Raw genomic sequence first — 24,719 nt, 5'->3', positions numbered from 1 at the left:
TTGCCCCCCCCCATAGGGCAGGGTGACGAAACTGGAGCTCTCCAGAAGGCCGTGGACTACAGTTCCCATGGGCTCCTGCGTAGTGGTCATGCTGGCAGTGGCTCATGGGAACTGTAGTCCACAGGTATCGAGGGCCACAGGTTGGTCACCCTTTATTTGCATTAAAGTTTTGTATGTAAATCAGGGGTAGTCAACCTGTGGTCCTCCAGATGTCCATGGACTACAATTCCCATGAGCCCCTGCCAGCGAATGCTGTCAGGGGCTCATGGGAATTGTAGTAAATTGACATCTGGAGGGCCGCAGTTTGACTACACCTGTTCTAGCAGGTGATGCCAGGGATGTAAATGATATGCTCCCTAAACGGCTCTCCTTTGGAAACCCGCTTCTGCAGGCCTCTCATCATCTTTCCATAACCACATGCTGACTGGTAATTTTATATTTACCTACCTTGTATTACCTTGTATGTCATCTACAAGTTTAAGACCTTACAGCAGATGAAGAGGGCTTTGGGCCAACTCATGCAGTCCCATAGGGCAGGGGTGGGGGAACGGTGGCTCTCCAGATGCCCATGGACTACAATGACAATGAGCCCCTGTAGGACCATGAGCCACCATTTGGCCACCCCTGCCATAGGGTTTTCAAAGCAAGAATCATAGAATCATAGAGTTGGAAGGGACCTCCAGGGTCATCTAGTCCAACCCCCTGCACTAGGCAGGACACTCACAAAGGTGACTAGGGATGGGTGATTCACCTGGGGTAAGATGCTGCGTTGGGGACTTAGCCAAACTTTGAATCACTAAACTGGGAGGGGTAGCAAACACACCAAAAGACAGAATCAGAATACAGGATGATCTTGACAGATTAGAAAACTGGGCTAAAAATTTGAAGCGCCCAAAAACAAAATGGAAATCGAATTCAGTGCAGAGGGGAGGGAATAAAAAGAGGATAAAAAGCAAAGTGGAGACTCAACGCTGGTCCTTCAGAGCCCCATTTGATTTTGGCAGTACTTTAATCGTATACATTTGGATTGCTATAGTGAATCCAATTCGGGTTATTCGAATTTTGCCAAATCAGTTGGGACTGAATCACAAAAGTACTGAACTCTTATTCAGTGAATATCACCTGCCTCTATGTAGCGATACTTGGCTTCCTTGATCGTGTCCCCATCCAAAGACTCAGCAGGACCACCCTTGCTTGGCTTCTGAGATGTGATGAGATTGGGCACAGCAGATCTGAAGCTTAATGCTCACAGTAGCCATATTGCCACATGTCAGAAGTCCCACCAATATGATATTAGCAACCTATTTCTTGAACAGTTTGTAATATGTCATTACATTACTTATAATTATTGTATTTATTTATTTATTTATCATACTTTTATACCGCCCTCCCCGGAGGCTCAGGGCGGTTTACATTATAACAGAGAACCATACATAAAACAGTCTGTAGAACATGTACACCAATAACCAACAATTGCAACCAAACACAACACAGTATAACAATAAACAATCATAACACAAACAGGTCCAAGGCTTGTTGATGGGATTCTGAGGGGGGTGGCTTATTGATTGAATTCTGAGGGGGGGTGGGGGGGAGCAGGGGCCCTTGGTCGCTGTAGATTACATCTGGTCTCGGCCAAATGCCTGGTGGAGGAGCTCCTTTTTGCAGGCCCTGCGGAACTGTTTAAGCTCCGTCAGGGCCCTGATCTCCTCTGGGAGCTCGTTCCACCAGGTAGGGGCCAGAACAGAGAATGCTCTGGCCCTGGTCGAGACCAGACGGACTTCTTTAGGGCCAGGGATCCTTAGCTGATTGGAGGCAGTAGAGCGTAGAGCTCTTTTGGGGGCATAGGCGGGGAGGCGGTCCCTCAGGTACACTGGGCCCTGACCGCGTATGGCCTTGAAGGTAATTACCAGAACCTTTAGTCTGATCCGGAATTCAACTGGTAACCATTGCAGCTGATGGAGAATAGGCCGGATATGGGACCTCCACGGTGTTGCCGTGAGGATCCTGGCTGCTGCATTTTGAACTAGTTGTAGTTTCCGGGTCAGGGCTAAGGGCAGGCCTGCGTAGAGCGAGTTACAAAAGTCCAGTCTAGAGGTGACCATCGCATGGATCACTGTGGCTAGGTGTTCCGGGGCCAGGTAGGGCGCTAGTAGTTTGGCTTGGCGGAGATGGTAGAATGCCAGCCGCGCTACCTTTGTGATCTGGGCCTCCATTGTCAGGGAGGCATCCAGAATCACGCCTAGGTTCCTGGCAGAGTGAGTCGTAGAGAGCTGCACGCCATCCAGGGTAGGCAGGCGCGCTTCCTCGCATGGGCCCTTCCTACCTAGCCACAGGACCTCCGTCTTTGAAGGATTGAGCTTCAGACGACTCTGCTTGAGCCATCTCGTCACTGCTTCCAGGCAGCTGGCTAATGCTTCTGGGGGAGAGTCAGGGCGGCCATCCATCAGGAGGAAGAGCTGGGTGTCATCTGCATATTGATGGCAACCCAGCCCAAACATCCGTACCAGCTGTGCGAGAGGGCGCATGAAGATGTTGAATAGGATAGGAGAGAGGACCGCTCCTTGTGGGACTCCACAAGTAAGTTGCCGGCAGCCTGATGTTTTCTCTCCTATTGCAACCCTCTGTCCACGATCCTGGAGGAAGGAGATCAGCCATTGAAGGGCTATCCCTTGTATTCCAGCATCGATGAGGCGGCGAGCTAGAAGCTCGTGATCGACTGTGTCGAACGCTGCTGAGAGGTCTAATAATATCAGCAGTGCCGACCCGCCTCGATCCAACTGGCGACGGAGGTCGTCCGTCAGGGCGACTAGCGCTGTCTCTACCCCATGGCCAGGCCGGAAGCCTGACTGGGATGGGTCTAGGACCGAAGCTTCTTCCAGGTATTCTGTCAGTTGGTTTGCGACTGCCCTTTCTATCATCTTGCCCAGAAACGCTAAGTGAGACACGGGCCTGTAGTTGTTAGGCTCTTGTGGGTTTAGAGATGTTTTCTTCAACAGTGGACGTACCACAGCCTCTTTCAAACCCTCCGGGAATTCTCCTGTTGTTAGAGATAGGTTGATTATCTCCTGGAGGGGGCCCATTATCTTTATGCCAGCTGTTTTCAAGAGCCAGGATGGGCAAGGATCTAGTGGGCATGTAGTTGGTCTTGTTGTCGCTAGAATCCTGTCCACTTCGGTCAGCGTGAGTCGTCTGAAGTTACTCATAGTTTTCTCCAAAGATGGCCAAGGGGCCTCTAGTTCACTTTTTGTATCTAAGGTTGGAGGGAGGTCGTGGCGGAGTGTCGAGATTTTGTCCGCAAAATGACTCGCAAATGCCTCACAGCTGATGTCCAATTGGCTACTGTTTTGTTGCCCTTCAATCAGGGCAGTGAGGGATCGAACTACCTTAAACAATTGAGCTGGGCGTGAGTCTGCAGATGCGATAGTAGCCGAGTAAAAATTGCGTTTTACTGACTTCACCGCCATCTCATAGGCTTTCATCTGCATTCTATAAGATGTTCTCGAGGCTTCGTCACGATGTTCTCGAGGCTTCGTCACCGCCATCTCATAGGCTTTAATCTGCATTCTATAAGATGTTCTCGAGGCTTCGTCACGAGTCTTCCTCCAAACTCGCTCTAGCCGTCTCAGTTCCCGTTTCTTGTCGCGAAGCTCCTCGGTGTACCAGGGAGCTCGCTTGAGACGGGGCCGGAGAGGGCGTCGGGGAGCTATCTCATCAATGGCAGTCAGCAGTCTGTTATGCCAGTCACTGACCAGGCCACTGAGAGAAGTGCCAGGAGGCATTGGTTCCCGTAGAGCATTCCGGAATCCTATTGGATCCATAAGTCTCCGTGGGCGAGCTAAAATTTGCTCGGCGCCCAACTGAGGAGGTGGTGGGAGCCTTAGCCGAGCCTTTAGAGCATAGTGGTCTGACCATGGCACGGCTGTTGTTGTGACCAGATCCACATCCAAACCTGCGCCGAAAATAAGATCCAGGGTGTGACCTGCTTGATGGGTGGGGCCAACAACAAATTGCGAGAGCCCTAGTGTTGCCATGGATGACACTAGGTCCTGTCCAGTTCTAGAGGACAGTAGCTAAGCATGGACGTTAAAGTCCCCCAGGACTAGTAGACCGGAGAACTGTAGCGTCCAGGCCGCCACCGCCTCTAGCAGGGCAGGCAGGGCATCTGGCGGTGCATTGGGCGCGCGGTACACTAGCCAGATGGCCACGCTCTCGGTTGATCCCCATCCGAGGCCAACACATTCAATGCCTGGTATTGACGGCGCAGGAAGGGTTCTAAAGGAGAAAGACTCTCGGGTTAGGATTGCCACCCCTCCTCCCCGCCCCGCTGTCCGGGACTGGTGGAGGACAGAAAACCCAGCAGGGGCTAGATCTTTGAGGGCAACCGTTTCCCCGTCCCAGGTCCAGGTTTCTGTCACGCACGCCAGGTCCGCTCTTTGCTCTACAAAGTGGTTTTGCAGCGTAGAGGTTTTGTTGTTTATTGACCTGGCGTTGCACAGCACCAGTGTCAGAGGCGGGTTGTTTACCTTTCCCTCCACCCTAGTGTCATGAGGGATGGGGCGGAGTCTGGAGGGGGCTCGAGTATGGTTGATTTTCGGCCCCCTTGGTTTGATGTATCTCCGCCATCCGCTGTCCCTGCCTTTGCCCCTTATTATTGGGATCCCTGACCCTATCAAGGCCCCTGCTTTTTCTCCTTCTTCAGTTTTGCTAGGCATTATGAGCTCTATGGACAATGTTGGTTCAATTCTTAGTTCTATGGTTTGGCTGGGGTTGATTGTTGAACCCCGGTTCTGTCTTTGTATGTGTGAGTTGTGTATCTGTGGGAGGTTGGCCCTGATCGCTAATTACAGCCTCTCAGGGCTTTCCGGTTCCACTTGTGTGCAGTTATGTGCTGGGTGTAGGGTGTGTGTCGTTGTGGGTGCCTGGAGGGGTGGTCCCGATCGCCTGTTGTGGCACCTCAGGGTTGCCCAGTCCAGGGGTGTATGATGTATGAGTGGCCTGAGTGTTATTTCATGTTGGATTGTGGTTGGAAGTTGTGGATTGGGTGGTGGCTAGTTGGCAGTTAGGGTTGTTTGGTGAGTGGAGGGTAGTTGATAGGTTGGTTGGATTAATTGCTTCGGCTGGGTTCAAGTAACTTGATTTTTTGGAATTTAATTGTTTTGGGTAGGTTGGGGTAGAGTTTAGATTGTTGGGATGGGGGTTGGTTTTTTTGGGGGGGTCGGTATTGGGTTAGAATAGATTAATTGATAGTAGTTGATTGTATATGGTGGGTGGATGGGCAGGTGTTAATTTAGTGTGAAATCAATCAGGACTAGTTGATTGTATTGGTTTGGGTAGATCTGTTGGTGGCAATTTCTTGTTTTGGCTGGGTGGGGGTGTTGGTTAATTTGGTTTGGTTGGGTAGATGGGTGGGGTGGGAGGAGAAGTTAATTTAATTTGGAGTCTGTTCAGTGTGGGTTGGTAGTTGGTGAAGGGAATTCTCCTTATTTCTCTCCTGTCTCTCTCTTCCCTCTTTTTCCTTTTTTCCCTTCGCCCTTGTTTTTCTTTTCTTTCTCCCCCTCTTTCCTTGTTTTCTCCTTCTTTCCCCCCCTCCCCTCTTTTTTGGTCCTTCTTTCCCCTCTTCCCTTCCTTTTCCCTTCTTCCCCTCCCCTCTCCCCCCTTTTTCCTTTCTTCCCCCCCCTCCCCTCTTTCCTGTGCATAACACAATGTTCCCGTCTAATTCTTTGCCGTTGCTGGTAGTTTGGCCGGTGTCTTCTTTTTCGCTCTCTCTGTCCTCTCCCCTTCCTTCCCCCCCTCCGTTTTCTGTTTGCAGTTTTTTTCCCCCCCGCTTGATTATCTTCCCGCCCTACTTGTTCCCGCTCAATTTCTGACAGATTATTTAATGCACCTTCCCCCTTCTTGGGTGGGGTTTTCGCTGTTTAAGATCCTCTCCCTCCCCCACCTAATTTGCTTCCCGCTCAATTATTCCCGCTGTTTGGTATCCCTTCCCCCCTCTGGTGTGAGTAGCGTCCGTCTGTATCCCTCTCCCTCCCCCACGTAATTGAGACGCTATTCCTTCCCAAGACCCCCAGTCGTTCGTGGGCAGTCTCCCCCCCCCTGGGCACAAATCAATTTAAATAATTTATAATTAAATAGTTAATCAGTTGAATTAATTAAGTTGTTGTCCGTTTGAGTCTTTTTCTTTCCACTTCACGAACTCCCCCCCCGCCCTCCCAAGGTTCGGCACCTCTCTTTCCTTCTTTGTTCTGGCTATGTGGGTGTTCCTTTTCTTCTTTCCCTTTCCCCTCTCCTCACTTCAATATACCGGCCGGCTGCAGCGGGGCCCCACGGCGTTGTGCTCCCGGCGTTCTGCAGCAAGGTTCTGCGAAGGTGGGGAGGCTTTAGACGAAGGCCGGTTTTTCTTGGCCGCGGCTGGGCGCGCAGGTGGATGGCGGCCGGGGCCGTGGGCGGCGGTTCAGCGTGGTGGTGGTGGATCGAACAGCGCACGGGTGGTGGGCTCGGCGCAGCGGTGGTCAGCGCGGCAATGGTGGAGCGGTCGGAGCACGGGTGGTGGGCTCGGCGCAGCGGCAGTGGGATGGCCCTGGCAGGAGTCGGCTCAGTGGGTGTAGCGGTCGCAGCCGACCGGCCTGTTGTCGTAGGATGGGTCGGTGGCGGTCCCGCAGCGCTGGCCAGTTGTCCAGCTCTGTTCGGATGGTGCACGCAGGACCTGGTAGTGACGGTTGCTGTCCGGCTCTGTCTTGGGGGGCTGCAGAGGGACTCTTGCAACGGCAGCCTCCGTTTCTTGATGTTGGTAGGCTGCACCAGGTGGTCGACTCCTTCGGTCGCCTCCATGGGCTCTACGCTCCCCCAGTCGGGCTCAGAGTCGCTGTCGTTTCCCTCCGATTTTCTGGTTAATTTCTAGTTGAGTTCCTTACCGTGTTTGTCTTTTGTATTTTGATGTTCTTCTTGTTTGTTTTCGGCTTTTGTTTGTGGGGCTTGAGGTCTCGTTACGTTCTTTTAAAGTTTCAGTCGTTCCTTGTTTCGGTTCCGTTCCTTTGAGGTTTCTGTGGCTGAGTGGTGGGATTCTTTTTTAATTAATTTTTTAAAATTATTATTGTTATTTTTTGATCAATTTGGTTGCTTTTTGATGGTTGTTCTTGGGCTAGGCCTGTTTAGGCCTGTTTAGGCCTGTTTAGTTGTGGGAGCAGTCTGATTTCATGACTGCTCTGGCCGCCCTCTTGGAGCAATAAATAAATAAATAAATAAATAAATAAATAAATAAATAATTATTGTAAGACTTCATATGTTGTGTTGAGGGAGCTTGGTCTATTTAGCCTTGAGAGAAGATGACTAAGAGGTGATAAGATAACCATCTTCAAATACTTGAAGGGCTGCCATATAGAAGATGGAGCAGAGTTGTTTTTTGTTGACCCAGAGGGTCGGACCAGAACCAGTGGTTTGAAATTAATTCCAAAGAATTTTCGGCTAAACATCCGGAAGAAGTTCCTGACAGTTACAGCAGTTCCTCAGTAGAACAGGCTTCCTCAGGAGGTGGTGGGTTCTCCTTCTTTGGAAGGTTTTAAGCAGAGGCTAGATAGTCATCTGACAGAAAGATTGATTTTATGAACTTAGGCAGATTTTGAGTGGGTGGGCAGGAAGGGATGTGCCAGTGTTTGTCTCTTGTGGTCCTTCCTTGCATACCCAGGGAATTGCTGATCACCACTGTGGGGTGGTAGGTGAACTTCCTCCAGGCCAGACTGGATGATGGAGATTTTTGGTGGGGGGATCATTAGGGCATGAGTCACTGTGGATGGGCAGGTAGTTGTGAATTCCTGCATTGTGCAGGGAGTTGGACTAGATGACCCTGGAGGTCCCTTCCAACTGCATGATTCTATTTTATTTGCTCCTTTCCGGCTTCAGGAAACTTACTTATTTGGCTAATATTTGTTGCAGGGAAAGTTAACAGTGATCTGAGAAACTCAAAAACTGTGATTGGCTGTTAGCTTACAGATGTGCTGAGACTCCCATCTCCTTTTCACCATAATTGTAAAATATGAAGGGGGGGAGTTTGTTCTCTGTTGATGATGTGTTAAATGTTGCTTTAAAATCTGATAGTGTCAACAGGACCACGTTCATATCAGAGACTCTCTGGAGTGAGGGGAAGGGGCATTTCAGCCAGGACAGCAGAAGCAGTGCAATATACTCAAGCCCAGCACTAGAGGGAACCCTTGCAGATACTCCTGTGATTGGTTTTGCTCCTGTCAAATCGATTGTTAGGGCTAACCCTGGATGGAACTGGGTGCGAATTGATGGTACGTGCTTAGTAAAAGTTGTTTTTACCTAAACAAACTGAAGGAGTTATTTCAGATACTTGCGCCTCCAGTGTTTTATTACACCTCCACGTGTACTTCTTTTGTACTGTATCCTTTTCAAATAAAAAAATGGGAATAATTTATTTAAAGTGCCACTTAACTGAATGTTGGTGAACACAAACTTTGTTCAAACGCTTCTGGGTGTTAACTATGAGCATCTTTGCCTTCCATCTTCACTCAGGTAGTTTACGTTGGAGCTATTTTTATGCGTCCCCCTATTGTTACATGTTGTATTTTTGTGCATTCAGGAAATAAAGCAATGGAAAGGAACTGAGCATCTCACCAGCATTGTGGTGCATAGGGGGCGGGGGCAGGGTATGGCTCGCATCCCTAAATGCTTGAGGTTTCTTTGACTTGGTCTCAGGATCGGACATACTTAGCTCTAAAAATACCACAGTGATGGGGTGTTGCTATGGTGCAAAAGTACTCCATCGGCTTGCTCTGAAACAACATAAAGGAGAGGCTTTTCCAACTACCAAGTTGGAAAAATAAAACTTAGGCGGTTCAGCCTCTTGAGGCTCCCCTCCTCTCTTCACTGATAACCAAAGCTAATCCAGCGGTGAAATTCTACCACTGGTACCAGCGATCTCCACTTTGTGTCACTGATATTCCTCTCTTGGTATACTGCAATCATCAGTGAATTTTTGTGGTATTAAACAAAGTTGTCACTGGAAGGAAGGAAGGAAGGAAGGAAGGAAGGAAGGAAGGAAGGAAGGAAGGAAGGAAGGAAGGAAGGAAGGAGAGAGAATATTTCTCATTGAAATATAATACATTTGACAGTGGTCAGATTTAGCACAGTAGAAACACTTTTCATGCTCAACTACAAATGCATTTGTTAGATTACACCCGGAGATATTTCTAGCTTTAATTAGGTATAATTGGGCTATTTTGTGTTTAATATTTTTGGATGTGACCCATGAGAAGCAAGATATCCTCCTAGTTTTGATCTTTGAAAGAATCCCAGCTTGTGTGGTTCTGCAAGTATTGTTGAGTAAACATTATTACTAGAACTGCCTAGGTCGATCCAGTATTTTGGAATAAATAATCTGTGTCCATGGACGGGCCAGTGAGAAACATCCTACTGTGATTACTGGAAGCAAAAAAATAATTGTGCAACTTACTCATATGTCATGAACAGTGCATGAACAACTCAGCTGGCTTGCTATTTATTAAATCAAGGCCTCAGTGGGGTGCTGCTTGGTGTACGGCATCTTCTCACCCCTTTCTTGGTGCCTATCAAATCTGTTCCACTTAATATTTCTGGTAAGGCCTTGGAGGAGGAGCGTGTCTCATGGCTTAAGTGCCACTCAGCACTTAACACCCACTCAGGGTGGCTGTCCCGCCCCTGAGTGCCTCCTTCTGCAACCGGCTTGCTTGTCTGTCCAGCAGCCAGCCAATTGCCTTCCGTCTCCCACCCCTGACCACCCCCTCCTCCTTCCACTTCCTTCTGAGGATCAGAGGATGCAGATCCCTGCTGCATGAGAGCTGTCCCTAACAGTGATTTCCCTAACAGCTGCCTGCAGTCTTTCCAGGTCCTGGGCGGAGGGGTTGCCGTCTGCAGAGTTCTTCAACTCCACCCCCCTCTGCCCAGTCTAGCGCCAGTTGTATTCTTGAACACAACGGGCTTGGCCCTTAGTGTTTTAGAAAGTGAGTGGGGCTTTTGGCCAGCAAGACTTATGATTGGTTTTTTTGTGCAGTTTTTTTTGAAAGATGGTTCAGCATCAGCTGCCCATAACAGTACAAGGGTTCCTGCTGTGTAACTATGGTCGCCATTTTGTGATTTTCCCTCCATACCGTGTCAGAATTCCAAAGGTGCCCACAGGCTCAAAAAGGGTCGAGGATTTAGAGCATACCTTGCCACAGATAAAAATGGAGGAATGCGAAGGACTTAAATAATACGATTGACTTGAGATGTTTGGACACTATCTTTCAAGAACTTGAAAGAGGCAGAGAAAGGAAACCTCTCACCAGCTTTCAAGGGCTTCGACATGACTAGGAAAATACATTGCTATTGTTGCGGGGGGGAAGGTAAGAGCTCTCTCTTTCTCTTTACCTGTCCTGAATGCCATTAGCGGGGATATTTTACATCAGAATTTCCTGAGCTCAAGCCTTTCAAATGCCTTGCTATTTGGGCTATTGAGCTTTTCATTTGAAAGGTGAATAACAGGTCTCGCTTCAAATATGGTGGAACCAAGAAGCATAAACTTCTTCCAAACGTTTCCCAACTGCAGCCCAGTGATGCAGCTGGCTGTCAGGTTGGTACAACTCTGTTTTGTTGACTGTACCAGTGGCCCAAGAGGCAGTAGCCCTGGGACAAAAGCCAACTGCAACCATTGCTTTAGAGGGTGAAACCGCAAGGGAAAGGATAGAGAGGCACCCGACATGCGGCCAGGTGTTGCACCGGAGGTCTGCAACGGGGGCCTGATGAGATGCCACCAGAGGCAACAAGTGGAGAAGGCACGGGGGTGGCCAAGAAAGCCACGCTGGAGGGGGAGAGCAGCATAGGGCTGTCAAGGAACACCCCTACACACACTTGACTGTGTCATTGCACAATAACGTTACAACGCATGTATAAAACCCCCATTAAAATGGCAAAAAGGGTGCCAGAAGGCCCCCTCTCCAAAGTAAACGGGGAAACACATGTGGCTGGTCTGATCCCGTTTCAGAAGCCCTATTGTGGAATAAATTCAAGAAGTGCAAAGAATCACATGGGAATTCAAATTGAAGGTGAGAAGGAAGCCTGTGCTGCGGAAATGGTCCTGCTCGGAACCCCTTGCGGTGGCGTTCTAAAGAGAGTTACACCATCTTAAGCAGATGTAGAAGGATGCAAATCTGCTAGAAGTAGACCGTGCCATCAAGTCCTAGCTGACTCACGAGGCTTTCCTGTTGGACCGAGCAGTCCAGCTACAGACACAGCATGTAGATTCAGCTTTCTCAACCAGGGCTTCTTGACAGCCCTGGAAGAGTTTCTCAAACAGGTGGGAGTTAATTAATTTTTAATATATATTTTTAAATGTGTTAAACATTTACCACCTATGGTCATGTTGACCAGCCCTCCCCCTCCCAAAATGGCCAGTGATGGGCCTGGAGGGGGTGGGAAGGGGAGGAGCCCTAGATGGGCACGTACACAGCTCTGCTTCCCAACCATATTCTGCACGATCATACCACTTCTGGGAATTTCTTGAAGCCTGAAGAAACGTTCAGGGGTTTCTCAAGGGTAAAAAAACTTGAGCAAGGCTGGTGTAGACAAAGGGAGTAGCCAGCTGTCAGAGTTTGTCAAGAGGCCATTCCAAAGTCCAAATGCCAGTAGGTCCAAACTCACCCTGTTAAATCCCAGGGGAAATCCAAAAGAAGAGTTCCAAAACACAGGCCGAAGTCCAAGCTGGGAGAATCAGTTCATGGAACAGGCTGCAAGGTGAGTATTTAATGGACACGTTGCTTCCACACAGCCATTCCTTGATGGCTGCTTTTAACAACATGCTCAGAACCTGCAATGAGCCTCTTGTGGCGCAGAGTGGTAAGGCAGCAGACATGCAGTCTGAAAGCTCTGCCCATGAGGCTGGGAGTTCAGTCCCAGCAGCCGGCTCAAGGTTGACTCAGCCTTCCATCCTTCCGAGGTCGGTAAAATGAGTCCCCAGCTTGCTGGGGGGTAAACGGTAATGACTGGGGAAGGCACTGGCAAACCACCCCGTATTGAGTCTTAGAGGGTGTCACCCCAAGGGGCAGACATGACTTGGTGCTTGCACCGGGGATACCTTTACCTTTTACAGAACCAGCAACCACATATCCTCATTGCTGATAGGCAGCCAGTGCTGTGCAACCTGTCTGGCACTGCACCTCCTGTCCTGCAACTCTCCTCTTATCTTTCTCCTATGCTGTTCCTGAGGCTCTGGTGACCAGGGAGGTAAACTGGCCAGCGGATGACTCTCCGTTGCCCACTCAGGTCTGGGGGGCGGGTGCAAGGCCATTGTCCTTGGACCTGGTTGCGGAGCAGTGTCTGGCTCCTAAGATATGGCCTCCTCCCGTAGTGTCCCTGTTTTTGGCTATGGGTTTGGATCAGATCTGCTGGCTGCCTTTAACTCTGAGGAATCTTCTTCATCACTTCATCACTTGACTCTGCTGGAGCTGACTGGTCCACGATATAAGCGTACCTGGAGGGGAGGGGGGCACTACATCACTCTGTGTACAGATGTTATCTCCTTGAATAGGAGGCCTGGGAACTGCCCCCTTCCCCCACCTCTCTCATTTTGTACTCTTCCTCTCTTCACAAGGTCTTCCATGGAAACACATGTCTCTGTAGGTCTCTCCTGTGGATACAATGCCCGTATCCTCCCACACATATGATGCCAGACAAGTTGACCATGTGTGATTAGGAAAGAACTCTATAGATTAGAGAAGAAGAATAATTGGTTTTTATTCCCCACTGTCCACTGCCTGAAGGAGTCTCAAAGTGGCCTACAATCGCCTTCCCTTTCCTCTCCCCACGACAGACACCCTGTGAGGGAGGTGAAGCTGAGAGAGCCCTGATATTACTACTATGTCAGAACAGCATTACCAGGATTGTGATGAGCCCAAGTTCACCCAGCTGGCTGCATGAGGAGAAGCAGGGAGTCAAACCCAGCTCACCAAATTAGAAGCTGCTGCTCTTAACCATGACACCATGCTGGCTTCTCTCTCACTCTCTCCTTTCAACTGCAACTCAAATGTGAATTGGATCTACTCAAATAAATGTAACATTACCTTTTTTGCAATATACTTCTTTGGAGATGTATTAAACCATCCTTCTGTGACTGGGCAAACTCTGCTACATTACCCAAATGTCTCATTAGTTCCATGCAAGAAATGAGAAGAGATGGTTTGCCATTACCTTGATTTGCACAGCAAATCACCCATCCAAGTACCAACCCTGGTCAACTCTGCTTAGCTGCCAAGATCTGCCAAGATCAGGCTAGTCTGGGCTATTCTGGATGCTACAAGAGATGAACAGAGGTGATTTGTCATTGCCTTTCTCCATGCAGCCATTCCAATTTTCCTTGGTGGCCACCCATCCATGTACTGACCACAGTATACCCTGCTTTGCTCCTAAGCTCTGACTCTCCCAGGCAAAGATTGGCTATTCAAGCTACTTAAGTCTGCTTCAAGTGGCACTGAAGATTTTCCAGGTTTTTTTCAATATTTTAAAGACAATGGGAAAAGGTCAGACTACTTTTCCTAGAAACCTAGGGGTGAATCTACCCCCTCCTGCCATTCCAATGGAGCCTTCAGTTGGATTAAAAACCAACTGAGTTAGGAAGTCTCTCTGGAGGATTGTTGGAACCACACCTTTGTGTCCATGCTTGAACATTTTTAATCCCCACTGATTTCAGTAAAAGATAGCAGGAACTCAGAGTAAATGTTAAAACCAGCAATGGGACTGGTATCCCTAAGACAACCCCTTTCCCCCTATACTGAACAATATAAGGACCCTTATATAGTTAGTAGTTGACTACTGGCCAGGGGGCCACAAATGCCCATTCTCATTGACCTTAGCTCGTATGCTGGGGTCCATTAAACCTCCATATTCAGAGGCACTCAACCTCTCAATCCCAGAGCCAGGAGGCAACGGCAGGGGAAGAACTCAACCTCTTTGCCCTGTTGTCAGTCATCCAGAAGGACTGGTTGGCCACTCTGTGTAACAGGATACTGGACTCGTTGGTCACTGGACTAGATGGCCCATTATATCTGATGTATCCTGGGTTCTTCTGATGTTCTAATGAAGACCTTGGCTTCCATGCCCTATTGTTGGCCATCCAGAAGAACCGGTTGGCCACTGTGTGAAACAGGATGCTGGAGTAGATGGACCACTGGTCTGACTCAGCAGGACTGATCTTCTTATGTTCTTAGCAAGGCCTCAGTCTCTTTGCCCTGTTGTTGGCCCCCTAGAGCAGGCTTTCTCAACCAGAGTTTCGTGAAACCCCGGGGTTTCTTGACCACCCTGGAAGGATTTCCCGAATGGCTGGAAGTTAATTTATTTATATATATATATATATTAAACTTTTATCTGGTGATATGACCCCCCCCTCCCAAAATGGCCAGTGATGGGCCTGGGGATGCGTGGAAGGGGATGAGCCCTGGGTGGGCATGATCACACCACATGTGGACTGAAGAATGTTTCGGTGATAAACAAGTTGAGAAAGGCTGCTCCAGAGGAACTAGTTGGCCACTGTATGAGACAGGATGCTGAACTAGATGGACCACTGGTCTGATCCAGCAGGGCTCTTCTGAGGTACTTATGAAGGCATCACCCCCTTTGCCCTATTGTTGGCCCTCCAGAGATACTGGTTAGCTGCTGTGTGAGACAGGAGGCTGGACTGGATGGGCCACTCCAGCCAAACTGCTCTTCTTATGCTCTTATCTTATGGCTATTGGTAGAAAAATCACCACTGGAATGCCAGCCCTGGTTGGAGAGATTACCACAGAGACCATATCTTTGGCAGATGCTTCATCCCCTGGAAATCAGAGTGATGCATCTGTCACTAGATTTGCCTGGATTCTGCTGGGTATTTGGAGAGCTCTCCCACCCTTCATCGTAAAATGAATGCCCTTTCCTACTTCCCAGTCCTCCAATCCAGAAGAGCACTCCAGAGGATACTAAAAGGTTGTCACGGACAGAAATGGAGTTATTAGTGTCTTTTGAAATCCCTCCACCCGTTCACGTCATTGGCGATCTCTAGCTGGCAGCTCTCCGGAGCTATAAAAGAGGGGAACAGTTTCATCGTGGATTACAAAACAGCTAACGAGGGAGAAGGAAGAACCAGATTTACTGGTAAGCTTTTTAAAATATATCCTGCAATTATATTTGTACATTGACAATGCTGAGAAGGATTTTCAATTTCTGGCTCCTTTTAAAAGCATGTCACACAGATTTTTGGTTGTGAGTGTGTGTCGTTGTGAAAGCGTCCCACAAAAGGCAGTTCTGAATAGCTGAGGCAGGAGAATGGTCCGCTACAGGAGGGTCATTTTGTTTACACATTACATCTGCAGGTTGCAAAATGATAGTGTTAAAACAGGGCATCCACGTGGTTCACCTTTGGGCAGAGCGAAAGGAGAGCTCTTGACAAACACCTTTCTAAATCCATTGAAGTCGGTGAGTTAGAAGGATTACGGTTGCATTGCAATGAGCATCTTGTGATTTCGAAAGGACTATTTGGGGTGGCGGGGCGCTGCCTTGCTACATGTAATAGACAGATGTTTATTCTGATCTCTCAAGAAGACACCTTGAGGATGGAAAGGCTAAATTAGAGTCCATTGGAGTCCTTCAAAATCATCAAGATTTCCAGGGTATCAACTTTCAAAAGTTGAAGTCGCCTCTGTCAAGTGAAGGGAAGTAAAGCTCCCTACTTCAGTAGCTTGATTCAAGACCAGGAACATTTTAGAGACCAACATAGGTGGCAGGGTGGAAGGGTCAACACTTCCTTTGTCAGACACAAAGTCTGGGTCCTTGGAGACCACCAAAGTTAAATTCAAGGGATAAGCTTTTGTGGGCACGTACACCTCATTAGATACCTGTTGGTCTTCAAGGGGCCCCTGGACACAAACTATGTTCTGCTGTCACAGACAAACACAACCACACACCTGAACTTGTCAGGCACAGTAAGCTAGATCTCCACTTCTATTGCATCCTGAAACTTGTCCGTCTCTGAAGTGTTATTGGACTCAACTCTAGCCATCCTAATCCTGACCAGCACTCGGAGCCTCTGAAACCTCTTCAACTAATACCTGAGAAAGGAAACGTTGAAAGCTTCTGCTCTGGAAGTCTTGCTGGTCTCTTGCAGACACAAATCTCATTCTTCTACTGCAGACCTGTATGGCTGTCCACCTGACTCTCTCTCAGAACCATGGGCTGTTTTGTTTGTTTGTTTTGTTTGTCCAGCCTTCTACTCTTTCCCAACATGTGGAAGCTAGCGATGCTGTTTCAGTGCGCTGTGCTGATCACAACGGAGGTGGGGCAGGCAGCTCCCTTGCAGCCGGGGGAGACATGGAAACCTTTGGATAACCCCCGAAACAGAGACCTGGTAAGGAAAGCTTTGGAGCAATGTGCGTGTTTTGTGTACTGCTTGGGTCCATGAGCCTAGCCAACCAGCAAAAGTTAGCAACCACCTGAACCCTACAGGAGATTATGTTTCCGTTCTTTCATCATCATCAAAAATAAAATAAAATTAAGTCAGCATTGTAAAGGAATTAAATATCCCATTGCCGGTGTTTTAGACAAAGGTTCCTCTTATTAGTTGGTTGCTAATGGGTGTGGGGGGGGAGGTGTATGAAATTGCAAGTAGTCACTTCAGGTGGAAATTCTGAAAGGTGTACGGCATTTTCAGAGACGTTTCAGATGAGAACTAGAATGCAGCAAGGTTCAGGCGGCTGGTTAATATCTGTGTTTTCTACGGCAAACTTGTAAAGCACAGGAGGAAAATGCATGAGCGTTCACACATTTTAAAACCCTTGTGGGAAACCTGAGCTTGTTCCATATGTGCCTAAATAGTTAAAGATGCATGCACACATATGATGTCCATGGGCTGTGCATTTCCTTTGGGGAAACTTCGTACTGTGTTTTTATGCAGCCCTGGCGAAGTGTGGATCCCTGCTTCATTTTTGAGGCTCTGCAGTAAAGGTAAAGGTATCCCCTGTGCAAGCACTGAGTCATGTCTGACCCTTGGGGTGACGCCCTCCAGCGTTTTCATGGCAGACTCAATACGGGGTGGTTTGCCAGTGCCATCCCCAGTCATTACCATTTACCCCTCAGCAAGCAAGCTGGGTACTCATTTTACCAACCTCGGAAGGATGGAAGGATGAGTCAACCTTGAGCCTGCTGCTGGGATTGAACTCCCAGCCTCATGGGCAAAGCTTTCAGACTGCATGTCTGCTGCCTTACCACTCTGCGCCACAAGAGGCTTGTTGGCTCTGCAGTAGAAAAGCACTAATACCAGGTGAAATATGTTGAGATATGAGGGCAGCCCTAACTCGGGCACACCCAGAGGGGAGTCCAAGTCCCTATACTCTCGGCCAGTAAGCTGAGACCCAAATCACTTTCCAAATACCAAGTCCGAGTATAGTCCACGTCTTATTACCAACCAAGCAAGTCTGAGTCCAGCTGGTGAGAGGGAAGAATAGTCAGAGCACAAGCCGGGGTCAGGAACTGAAGCAGTAAAGTTGGCGGAGCTGACAGTGTAGGTGCAGATGAGTCCTCCGGCAGCGGAGCAGATGGCGCTGGTGCAAACAAGTCCTCCGGTGATGGGGCATGATGCCATGCAAGATCTGCAGTGTGCATAATTTAGCAGAATATAAAGGGCATCCAGCAGGGGGCATCGGAGGAGATGCATATTTAGCATAGATAGGATAGAAATTTACCTCCAGAATAGTTGAACAGTGAAAAAAAGGACTTCAGACAATCACTATCTCGATAGTTTGGTCTCTCACTTTCTGTGTGTAGTTAGTTCTCTTCACAATAAAACTATTGTGTTCTTTTAACAGTCTGGTGGATAATGAAATTCTGCCAACAAAATAATTGCCTTTGCCATAAAGCACAAGTGCGCTCAAGAAAGCACAAATTCAGAAAAAATATTTGTTGCAAACACTCTTCTGTAACGTGTGGTTTTCTTTCAGTTTTTCAGAACCCTCAAAACCTATTTTTCCGGGAAAGGATTTGACTTCAGAAAGTTTTCAGACACTTTGTCCAAGAACAGTGAGAAAGCCAGGCCGGTCCGTTTCTACTTAGATCCTGCCTTTTCCATATCTGCAGATTCTGAAGACACAGAGAAATGGTTTTTCAAGTTATCCTAAAATCTGAGGGGAAAAATGTAAATGAAGGTATGTGAAAGTTTCTTCCCAAGCCTTTATGGCTGTAGTCCACCATCAGGGTTGACTGAATTCCACATTTGAATGTCATATCTGCCTAATTCCTCTCAAAATAATGTCCCAGAGATAAATAACATCATGAAGAAGACAGATCCAGATGCTCATCTGTCAGTAGCACTAGACAAGAGCAAGAATCCAGGAGCACCTTCCTAACAGAGACAATTTCCGCATGGAGGCGGACAACGTTCGACGCCTCCTGCTTGTAAAAGAGCTATTGTAAACCGTGTGTTTGGCCTCTTCCTGACTGGAGACCCCTCCGGCGTTATCCTGCCATCTCATCAGGGCTTTTCCCTTCCCAATAAGGTGGTGGAGAAGCAGGAAGCATGGACAACCCACAGGTCCCCCCCTTCTCCCCTGCTTCTCGGGTTGTCAATCAATGTAAGCAATGCAAAACCAAAAAAGAAAAATTAAGAACCCAAAGGTTGAGCTACAAAATAGATTTTTTAATTTTACAAATATTTATTGCAAAAAGTGCCCTAATTCAACATATTAAAAACATGGTCATCATAATAAAAAAAAAATTCTAGCTGCACATGGAATGGACCAGATACATTTTGACCCCAAGGGGTCTTCCTCAGTGGTCAGATTATTGTGAGGACTGCACTTATGTATGAAATCAACATCAAAAAGGCTTGCTGAGTGGCAAAGAATAAATCTGTTTGGTGCTGCTCCAACTAGTCTTTCTAATATAAAAATATCTGATTTGGAGCCCGCCTTCTAAAATATGTACTTCCAGAGGCCACCACTCTCTGCTTTTGACCAGCTCTCAATCACCAGTGCATTCCCACGTGTTAGAACAAAGCTTTTTCTAATATACATGGGGATTTACTCTATTGGTCTGTTTCATGTGCAGTTAGAAATGTGTTGTTTTTAAACTTTGACTATGTTTTAAAATGTTGAGGTACTGCACCTTTTGCAATAAATATTTGTAACATTTTTAAAAATTATTTTCGCAGCTCAAGCAACGTAAACCACCAATCCCCTCTCAGCAGTAGTTTTGGGGACTTAAATGTCACCACCAAATCCTGAAATTATTTTATTTTAAAGGAAACTTCCCCATTGCTACGGGAATCCACCACAACAATAAAACATTCTCCTTGATTTCTTTTCGGTATTCTTTTTATGATGGCCTCCATTTATGTTCGGGTAGATTTCTGGTGGGCTTGAGGCTCACGCTGGCCACGGTGATGGGAGCTTGAGGATTGTGTATTCAGAAAAAAATAGAGAACACAGACGCCATGCTAATAGGAAGAGGTCTGCTTCGTAACACCCCCCCAATCTTTTCCCATTCATGGCTTACCAACAGAAATGGAGTTTTTCATTCATTTACTTCATATATACTGTGCCCTCCTCCCCGATGAGGGCTCATTGTTCTCCTTTCTGCTATTTTATCCTAACAACAATCCTGTGAGAAGGTTAGGCTGAGAGGCTTGGGTTATGCAAGACCTGCAGTGTGCATGATTCAAAAGGACACAAACAATATCCTACAGGGAGCATTGGAGGAGACATATCTTTAGCATAGTTTCACTAGGAATGTCCTGATACTTTTCAAATACTCTCCTCCAGCATCCTGATCACCTTTGTTGTTGTTGTTATGTGCGAAGTCGTGTCCGACCCATCGCGACCCCATGGACAATGATCCTCCAGGCCTTCCTGTCCTCTACCATTCCCTGGAGTCCTTTTAAGTTTGCACCTACTGCTTCAGTGACTCCATCCATCCATCTCATTCTCTGTCGTCCCCTTCTTCCTTTGCACTCAATCACTCCCAGCATTAGGCTCTTCTCCAGGGAGTCCTTCCTTCTCATGAGGTGGCCAAAGTATTTGAGTTTCATCTTCAGGATCTGGCCTTCTAAAGAGCAGTCAGGGCTGATCTCCTCTAGGACTGACCGGTTTGTTCGCCTTGCAGTCCAAGGGACTCGCAAGAGTCTTCTCCAGCACCAGAGTTCAAAAGCCTTAATTCTTTGACGCTCGGCCTTCCTTATGGTCCAACTTTCGCAGCCATACATTGCAACTGGGAATACCATAGCCTTGACTAAACGCACTTTTGTTGGCAGGGTGATGTCTCTGCTTTTTAGGATGCAGTCTAGATTTGCCATAGCTTTCCTCCCCAGGAGCAAGCGTCTTTTAATTTCTTTGCTGCAGTCCCCATCTGCAGTGATCTTGGAGCCCAGGAAAATAAAATCTGTCACTATCTCCATTTCTTCCCCATCTCTTCCCCATCTCTTTGCCAGGATGATCGCCTTTGAATCTATACAAAGTTGTTTCTCTCCTAAATAAAACTATTTTTGTGCTTTTCAGCAGCTTGGTGCTTTAGCCTCTTTGCATATTTAAACTCTGCTAACAGGGATTGCAGGACCCAAAGTTTCCCAAGCTTCCATGGCAGAATTCGGGATTTGAACCTGGCATCTCCAAGATCCTAGTCCCGTACGGCAACTGCTATCCTACATTGGCAAAGCAATGGAGTTCTGAGCCCTTCTCCAGTTTCTTTCAGCATGTGATGCCTTTTCAGGAAGTAGGGGGAAGACTAGTGATTAAGTGTCAGACTCAGGTTCAAATCCCTACTGGTGCTAGGGAAGATCACTAGATGACTTCGTGCCAATCACACTTCCTTAACCTAACACACCTCATAGGATTCTTATGTGAGGATAGAATGGAGAAGTAGATTTAAATTGCTTTGGGTCCAAGGTGGGATTATAAATGAATGAAATAATAAACAAATAAGGTTTAAACGAATAATTGTACAATTCCCCAGACCTGTTCACATTGTCGTTCTTAGGCATCCAATAAAGAAACCACTTTCACCCAAGGGATTACAAAATGTTAAGAACACCCAGCAATAATCTCAGGAATTCTCTGTAAATAACCTGTCTGTAGAACCAACATGATAATATACTTCACTTTGAAAACGTGAAACCTCTGCTGCTGTTCACATGCAGCAAAGTTTCTGGAGGATGACAGGGTGGTGGAAAGTCGAGCCAAAAAGAATATTGATAAAATATAGAAAGATGAATACTTTATTCTAGCTAAATATTTGTGCTTTCCTCTTCTTTTTATAGGTGGCTTCATAAAGGTAGAAGCGTACGTGGCATAGTTACCATTGTATTTCTTAGCAATTATTATCTGACGTGGAACCACTCCATCTCTGAAGACAAAAACAGCGTGCAGAAAATGGATACCAATATCCACTTATTTCCCCACATAATTTGTTTGTTCAAATGTAAATAAATACAATATTCAAAACATTCTTGAGATCTCTCTGTACACCAATAAAGAAATACAATTTTGTTATACTTTCAGCCCAGAATATTGTCAAGTATTTGTTTCAGGATTGTTAATTTTTTCTTTAAAAACGGGATTAGTTTTCTCAGTTATCGATATGCTGTTCATAAATTCTATTAAAATCCTCTTAAAAAGTAGCCCAATGCAACAATGTTTAAGTAGCTTGGCATATTCCAGCTACTTCAAATCCACTGGCATTAAGCACATTATATGTAGTGTCCACAGCAAGTGAGATTATTTGTGTATATTTTCATGAGCTGGCTTGTTTTCAGGTTGGGAAAAACCTAGAGACTCTTGGGTTGGAGCCTGCAGAGGGTGAGGTTTGCGGAGTAGAGGGACTTCAATGCGGTGCAGTGCTATACAGTCCCCAAAATTAAGAACAATTCCCCCAATAGAATTGAGAACAACAAATAAAATACAATTCAAATAAAACATGAAAATGGGTTTTGATGCTATCTGGAAGTGTTTTTTTATTACATCACACCACAGTCTTGTGAGGGCGGCAGAGCGTTGGGGAAAAGGATTGATGAGGGGACAAGCCACACTGTTTTAGCAAGGATTCTGAGATGCTTAGTTCATTATTCTTAGGAGATTTTCCCAAGAACTTGGCTTCTTGGGAAAAATCAACAGGCTTCCTCGGGAGGTAGTGGGTTATCTTTCTTTGGAATTTTTTAAGCAGAGGCTAGATAGTCATCTGACAGAAAGACTGATTTTATGAACTGAGGCAGATTGTGAGCTGGTGGGCAGGAAGGTATGTGCCAGTGTTTGTCTCCTGTGGCCCATCCTTGCATACCTATGGAATTGCTGATTGCCACTGTGGGGTGGTAAGTGAATTTCCTCCAGGCTAGGCTGGATTCTGGAGATTTTTGGTGGGGGGAGGGATCACATGGGCATGAAACTGGAGTCACTGTTGGTGAGCAGGTAGTTGTGAGTTCCTGCATTGTGCAGGGGGTTGGGCTGGATGACCCTTTAGGACCCTTCCAAATCTATGATTCTGGAGTCTCACAGTCTCATGGGATGCTTACCAACGCACTGGCTGCTTGCCTTCCCTTCTGTGTACCTGCCATGAGGGCACAGGAGTGCTGGGTTGGCAACTCTAGGCTAGAAAATTCCTGGAAATTTGGGGGTGGAGGCTGAGAAGATCAATGTTTGTGGGAGGGAAGGGGCCACACAGTATCATACATTCCACCTTCCAAACCATACACACGAAAGTTTAAGCCTAAAATTAAACTTTGTTGGTCTTAAAGGAGCCTTGGATACAATCGTTTGATTTGGGGATCAATTGTAGATCTCCCGGGCCCGCCTGGAGGTTGGCAACACTAGGACGCTTGGTAGTAAAACTAAAAAAATCTGATAGAACTTTTTAACGTTCAATAAACGCAGCTTGCTCAACATCACATGGACACTGTCTTCTAGTGTCCCGCTCTTTGTAAAAGTCCGCTATTCTTATTTCCGAGTCGCCTAGACACCATTCTTAGCACGGCCCGTGGGACGCATGCGCAGACGGCTGTCACCTGTTCAGGCGGACCTATTTAATGACCGGACTGCCGGTCCCACGCGAAATGGGTCCCCCATGGTTTTTTGCATTAGCCTTCATCGTCGCCTCGAGGTAGCGCTGGGGGAAAGGCGTGCAAAATGTCCGGGTTTAGCCCCGAGCTCATCGAGTATCTGGAGGGGAAAATCTCCTTCGAGGAGTTTGAGAGGCGCCGGGAGGAACGAAAAAGCCGCGAGAAGAAGGTGAGGCTTTTCCCGGTTCGTCTTCGCTCGAGCATTCCCGGGCAACCCGGTCCCTTTGCCGCTTTGCTTGCAAGACAGGCCCAGCGAACTCCATGGGGCTTATTTCTTTCGCATGCGTGTGGAATGCCGAACTTTGCTGTTATTTGTCTCTGGAATTGAAGTTTTGCAGAGACGCTAAAACCCCTCCTCGTTTCCTGAAACCTAGTGGGATATCAGCCTGCAGGTGGGACCTGGATCCCAGGTATTACAGCTTGTCTCTAAACTACAGAGATCAGTTCCCCATGAGAAAATGGATGCGTTGGAGGGTGGGCTCTGGGGCAGTGAGGCCCCTGACCTAACCAAGCTCCATCCCCAAAAAGTCAGGAGTTTCCCATCTGGTATCTGGCAACCCTACTCCCCCTTCCTCAGCTGGTTATCAAGGGGGATCTACCAACCCTGTCAAACAAAGTTTGAGTCCAGTGGCACCTTTAAAAACCAACAAAGCTTAAATCTGGTTTGAAGAAGTGTGCATGCACAGAAATGCTTATACCGAAAATTAAACTTCGTTGGTCTTAAAGGCTTTCTCAACCAGTGGTTCGTAATGGTTCCAGAAAGGTTTAGTTGATTCGGTGAGAATTAAATAATTTTAATTTTTTTTTAATTATTGGGTGATATGACATGTCCCCCCCCCCCCCACACACACACAAATGGCCAATGATGGGATGGGACCCAGCCATACAAATCCTTGCTGGCTGAGGCTCGTTGCACATGCAGTTCAGAGAGGTAAATACAACTATGGGGGATGGAACAGCATAGGCTTTCTCCAGCCCCATTTCTGGAATTGGCAGAGGGGTGGAGGTGATGGAGTGGCATAGGCCTGCCGACTCCCACTGCAGGCTTTCTTTGGTGAAGAAGAACAAACTGGTAGCCAGCCCAGAGTGCAAGTATGGTTCTGTTCACAAATAATCTGAAAGTATTTCTATGCTGGAAGGCCTGGTCCTATGAATAAAAAGGTTGAGAAAGGCTGCTCTAGATTCAAACTTTGTTATATTGCTTTAGATCAATGTGGCCATCCACCTGAATCTATGCTGCTATACTATAGCAAACTAAAACAGATCTTTCACTTCTGATTTTTACAGGATGGAGGAAATGCACTCACTGAAGAAAATGCAGAAGATCTTGATGGTCCATCTACTTCTGGACAAGGTTTGAATACAGCACCTGAATGTCACAGTGAAATTGAAGGTATGCATTATGCCGGCTGCTTAACTAAAGGAACATAAATGTTTCATGGTTGCTCAGTCGAAACATATGGAATCCTGTCTTGCCCAGGATATTAATGATGTCCTCATTCCTGCGTAATATGTACTGATTTCCAGATTTAGTTACAGTTGTGGAATCCCCCCCCCCAACCAAATATTCCACAAACAGAAGGAGATCACACTAGCCACTTCAGAGAGACCATTTGTCTAGATATCC

At 47.1% G+C, this 24,719-nt stretch overlaps 1 protein-coding gene across 2 annotated transcripts in view; it reads left to right on the top strand.

Annotated features, from left to right (window-relative positions):
- The first annotated feature begins 23,053 nt into the window (after positions 1–23,053).
- The window catches only part of GTF3C3 (general transcription factor IIIC subunit 3), a 33,386-nt gene continuing 31,720 nt past the window's right edge, over positions 23,054–24,719 (top strand). The window contains exons 1-2 of one of the 2 annotated variants that reach the window (XM_077319287.1): positions 23,054–23,261; positions 24,380–24,485. In XM_077319287.1, coding sequence (XP_077175402.1) covers positions 23,160–23,261; positions 24,380–24,485 — 208 coding nt within the window. In that variant the 5' untranslated portion in view covers positions 23,054–23,159. The remainder of the gene's footprint in view (positions 23,262–24,379; positions 24,486–24,719) is intronic. The other variant, XM_077319286.1, reaches the window with a different exon arrangement.

The sequence above is a fragment of the Paroedura picta genome, chromosome 2 (assembly GCF_049243985.1).
Source record: "Paroedura picta isolate Pp20150507F chromosome 2, Ppicta_v3.0, whole genome shotgun sequence".
Lineage (NCBI taxonomy): Eukaryota > Metazoa > Chordata > Lepidosauria > Squamata > Gekkonidae > Paroedura > Paroedura picta.
This window is presented reverse-complemented; position numbering and strand designations above follow the sequence as displayed.